Consider the following 5,556-nt stretch of genomic DNA (forward strand, 5'->3'; position numbering starts at 1 on the left):
AAAGACAGTGGTAAAGAGCACCCCCTGTAAGCGTGACATTGCACTCCACGGCGCAAAAAAAATATCAGTCTTGTAACTGGTTTTTTGCATGATGGACGCGAAAGGTGCAAAGCAATTTTCGCAGAGGAATTAGGGTATTTGATGGTAGACTGGGACAGTTTCAAGTCTGATGCAAGCCAAGCAACTTTGAGGATCAGGTGGGCATACCCTGGAAATGATTTCGAAATTGAGTCTCTTAATGATGTCCCAAAAACCATACGCAGCTCTCAGGCTTCTAGCGAAGTTGACGCCGGCAATATCGGTCGGATGCGAAAGTTGGTTGTCGACAGACTCGATATGGTTTTCGTTGTTGAACATGACGTACTGGTTGTCGAGGGCGCAAACACAAGGAAGAGGAGAGGAGGTGAGGTTCGTAGGCTCACAAAAGCAGTCAATTTGATTGACGTTTCCACTCGATTCCTGGTAGAGTTTTGTCACTGTGAAGAGCAAGCGGCTTTTTTGCGTGGTCACGAGAACTCCTTACGCAGCATTATGTGTGTCGCATTAGTGTTTCGTTCGCTCGTGGCTGATTTTATGGAGGCCACCCTTGACGACCGTCAAAGCAACGATTCCATCATCTTTGGAAACCTCTCTCCAGACGATGTTACATGCGGTATTTCCAAGCTTTCGTCATTTCTACCTGGATATTCAGTTATGAAGAGAGTTCTTGACACTAAGGGTCTCAGAATGAATGATCGTGAGTACGCAAAAATCAATCTGAAGTCGATCGACAAAACTAATGTATTTTCTACACGCGAAATGCAAAGTGGTGAAGATGAAAGTCATGTAGGGGCCGAAATTGTTCCTTCTCACGCAGATGGAGTATTCTTACTTTAACCCTATCTTTCTTCATCTGATCCGCGACATAGTAGTGAAAGCCATGTTATATGCAGTTATAACAAACAAGCCCTAATAGGGGTTTTCTGTAGATCCGTTTCTAGTGAAAAGATCGTTGTTTTTCTTTAGTCATGCCAGGGCCCTGGCGTCGTCGTCCTCGTCAGATACGTGTGTATATTTGGGCAGAGGTGTCACGCGTGTGCCCTTCGCTACTGGGTGGCGCCCTGGTGGAGAGGTACATGCGCTAGGGAGAGCGTGAGAGCTGCGGCAGGGCGGATTGCGAGGTGCTCAGGGGGTAGGAGTGGCGGCTTTTGGCGCGGTGGCGAATGCAGACATGGCTCTCTCGCAGGTAGTAGATGCTAGCTGCGGTAATTGAAGGGGCAGCTGGCTCCTTTTTAAGTGCTTCTGTTTCTCCAGCCTGAAGCGAAAAATGTTCATTGCTGTGATCCACATTGTTTTTTAGCTGTACACAGTATGATTGGTTAAATGCACGGCATCTATGACGTGGCCTACCAGCGCTTCCCAGAAAATGCAACTTCATTCCCTGATGTGCATTTTTTCGGAATAACTTCCCCTCCAACTGTCAACAGCTGGAGGACAAGTATCCACGCCCTCCCCCACATACGGCACATACCTTACACACACAACTGCTGCAGACAGATGCCCGGCCCTCATCCCGCTCCCCCCATCCCGCTCCCCCCGTCCCGCTCCCCCCATCCCGCTCCCCCCGTCCCGCTCCCCCCATCCCCCTCCCACCTTCACCATGTCGACCTCCCCCCTTCCCCCTCCCAAACCCAGACGCCTACCGCAAACCTTACCGCCTCCCCTTTGTTTTTCGTCCCTCCTTACCCCCACCCCGCCCGCCCCGCCCCACCGTTCCGGATGTCCACCGCCGCCTCCAAGCGCGGCCGCCGCCCCGTCTCCACCATGCACGGCCCCGCCGCGGCCCTCGCCCCTGCTGATCCCACCGTCGCTACAAACCCCACCGTCGCTCATGATCCCACCGCCTCCTCTACCTCCTGCCACGGCTAGCACATCACGCCACAGCCACCCGTGCCCGTCGCCCCGTCCGGCGCCGCGGCCGCGTCGGCCGCGCCGGCCGACGACGACGGCGCCGCCTACGAAGCGCGCACGGCCGCGCGCGTCTCGCGCACAGGCATCTTCAAGCTTTCCACGAACACCCCCGACGTCGAGTAACCGGGGATGCGGAAGCTCACCAAAATCTGAGAGTTGGCCGCAACGGCCGCCGACCCATCCCGCAGCGTAATTTTCCCCACGAGCGATGGCGTCTTTCCCCGCGGCACAGCCCCGACGTTCCATGTACATGTTCCAGATGTCGACTCGAACTGCACGGTGCCGTAGTTGGCGCTCAAAGAGCACGGAGCCGGGCTCGGATAGTCCAATCTCTTTGCCGCCCGCCGCGTTCATTCTTTGAGCCGGAGGGAAACGACGAAGCACCAGACGAGGAGGGGGCGACGGCGGAGGCGGACTGAGGCACCAGCGAGATGGATACCGAGCCCGAGCACGCGTTATGGTCGAATTTGATCTGAGATTGAAAATCGATTGGCAAGTTGAGGGAGTTTGTTTCGCGGATCTTGTACGTCATCAGTTTGAACGGGCCTTCAGGCGGGACGAAGGCGAGCTGATCAGACTCTTGGTATCTGTTGAGAAGGACGCAGCGATGTAAAGCGGCGTCATCAAATGGAGCGTTTGCTCGAATGCACATCGCTAGATCGGGGTTTCCCGAGAGTCTAGAGTTTGACTTTGACGACACCGGCAATGAGAAGATCGGAAAGGTTATGGCGAGTCGCGGAGTAGGTAGCGTGAATGGTTTCGATGACGTCAACGAAGATTTCGTTCTGGGGGTACTTGACGTTTGCGCGGCGCCATGGGGTGTGCGGAGAGGCATAGGACATGGTAGCCGCCTTGGCCGAGTCGGCGCCGAGCGATTCAAAGACGCGATTGATCATGGAGGGCGGGGTGATGAGTTCTTTGAGTGTGTTGGGTTCGACAGTGAGCGGAGAGGCGTTGTCGAGCATTTCTTGAAGGAGCTCGTACACAGTGATGAAGACGTCTTTGATGGCGTGCTCGTTAAGCTCCCCAAATTAGTCGACGAAGACATCGGCGAGAGACTCGAGGAATTGGGTCACGAAGAGAGGTTGGGTGTCTGTGAGGACGGAGGCTAGGAAGAAGAGGCCGTTGCGGTGCAGATGGATCAGGGCGCCTTTCGGGGTGGGGAGGAAAGGGGGCGCGTCGATGGGAATGCCGCGCGCGGATTTGGCTGTTTGATTCCAAAATGCACTGCTTTCCGTGCGACTGGTGTTGCCCCGATAGTGCTTTTCGATGATGACTTCGCCTGTACTGTTGAGAATAAAGATGCTGTGAATCATTTTGTTGTGCCAAGGCAAAGGACAGGCGTGAGAATGCGTTGAACCTGTGTGCACCGAACAAGACAATTAGAGCAATTGATTGCGATGCGAAAGTTGCGATATTAAATGTGTGAGTAGGTGAAGAATTGCTGCCCCGTCCTCTTGCGAACAAAGTTAGATGATGCTTGTCCCGATTTCTTCACGCATGCTTCTTGCTCTTTCCGCGGAACAGTGAGCAGTCTTTAGCACACGCAGTGGCACGTGTACACGTGGTCATCTTCAAGAACGGGATCAAACGGAGATACTGTACGAAATTACACGTTTCAAAGGGCTTCTTTCTTTTGTTGGCTTGAGCAGATGAGGACTCTGATCGCAATAGTCGACTGTGAGTTTGCCCATAGTAGGATGTGTCACCTCACTCATCTGTCTGACCATCTTCACTCCAAAAAGTGGGGGGGGCCAGCACCTTCCCTCTGACTTCAAAATGAACACGCCTGCGATGCTGCAGCTACCAAGATTCGTGATGTTGGGGATCAGGCGAACACCAACGTCATCATGTCGTGAAACATCGGCCTCATTGTTTTCGAGGAGTATCTCGAGCAGGATACCAAAGCCACAGTCTCAAAGAGAGCAGGATTCAGCCAATAGTGGATATATGGAGCAATTGAAGAAGCACCTTTTACCGGAAGTATTCCCTGCCGTGGATTCGCCCAAGGGAGAACGCCGTCGAGATGATGATCCTAAGGGAGAACGCCGCCGAGATGATGATTCGGATTTCAAGAAAACCCTCGTCCGTGACGCTACCGTGCTAATTCGTGAGCAACTGATGGCACCCTATCTACCGAAAACGGATGAGGACGCACAAGGAGAACGAGAGGACGCTCCACAACTGGTCGTATTGGATGGTTCGAAAGGGGTCGGGAAGACTTCCCTTGTTGAACAAACAGCCGCTTTTGCGCGACTCAAGGGTTTCATTGTGCTTTACATTCCGTACCCGGAAAGCTGGACCGACGGTCGCGGCTTTTTCTGCGCAAAGGCCGTCGACGAGATGGACCCTGTCATGGATGGTCTCTCCGCCGTCAGATACTACGATCGTCCACATCAAATGCATCAAGTATTTAAAGATTTGCTTCAAACACATAGCGGAGATCTCGCTCAGATTGTGTGTGACACGCAATTTAGCACCTCGCTCACCGAGAGTTGCGTCTCTTTACTCGACCTTGTTGAGTTGGGGGATCGCCTGCTAAGTGATATTGATTCCAACTGGAGGCAAACTCCTACTTCCGCGGGAGAGGTCTTCCATCAGCTCATTCGCCAACTTTGCGCTTGTGAGGACAAACCAGTCGCTCTCATCATTGACAATTACGACAAATTTGTCGGAATGACATGTCTCGTCAACGATCGCCTTCAACGCATGCATTCCAATGCGATTCGAGTAGTCGGTGAAGATTTTGGGCGCTATGCTATTGAAAAGACCTCTCAAGAAATGCGAAACGGCTTCGTCATGCTCGCAGTTGACCCGACGCATGCTTTCGAGCCATACAGAAAATCGCGTGTGCGGTCTGGGCTTGATTTCCCGCTTTCCATTGAAACGCTTTCGGACCCAAGTGGCAAAAAATGGTGCTCTAGTTTTAGGAAGCGGGTCCAAGATTCTCAGACGAAGAGAAACCTATACATTGACGTGCCGCGGCTCACCTCATCAGAATTGAAGGCTCTATGTTCAACTTTTGTTCAAGGAGGTCTCCGGAAACTTATTGATGGCGACCAAGAAGAGGAAACTGCGCGATTAGTCGCCTTGGCAGGTGGGCGAGGTGACCTTATGCGAAAAATTGCGGTTTCACGATAGCTTCCGGATGGTTTTCACCTTGTAAAAAGTTATGTACTAGATCAATCACCATGCTAGAAGTCACGATGTATGTCGCTGCTGCTTTTTTCATTCTTCAGGTGGAAGCTGGAGCGAGATAGTAAAGAAAACTGCCTTGCAGAAGCGACTAATCAAAAAATTCAGTCGCACCTATACCCTGCAAAGTGGTTAGCCGTCTCCTCGCGAACTACACGGTCACAGGGCGAAGATCAGGGAGAGTTAGACGTTCGTAGTCCAATCCATCCCCTTCGACGTAAACCCTGGTCGGGAAAAACCACCAGAATGGAACGGAACCAAATACCTTTCTCAAGTTTTTGGCAAAACCCAAATCGACGAAGACATCGGCGAGAGACTAGAGTAATTAGGTCACGAAAATAGGTTGGGTGTCTGTGAGGACGGAGGCTAGGAAGAAGAGGCCGTTGCGGTGCAGATGGATCAGGGCGCCTT

General features: G+C 52.5%; 1 protein-coding gene across 1 annotated transcript; it reads left to right on the forward strand.

The window, feature by feature from the left end:
* The first annotated feature begins 3,900 nt into the window (after nucleotides 1–3,900).
* Nucleotides 3,901–5,091, forward strand: CHC_T00002664001 (hypothetical protein). The gene has a single exon (XM_005713853.1). The coding sequence runs from the start codon at nucleotides 3,901–3,903 to the stop codon at nucleotides 5,089–5,091; it is 1,191 nt and encodes a 396-aa protein (XP_005713910.1).
* The last annotated feature ends 465 nt before the right edge of the window (nucleotides 5,092–5,556 follow it).

The sequence above is a fragment of the Chondrus crispus genome, genomic scaffold (genome assembly GCF_000350225.1).
Source record: "Chondrus crispus Stackhouse genomic scaffold, scaffold_149, whole genome shotgun sequence".
NCBI classification, from domain to species: domain Eukaryota; phylum Rhodophyta; class Florideophyceae; order Gigartinales; family Gigartinaceae; genus Chondrus; species Chondrus crispus.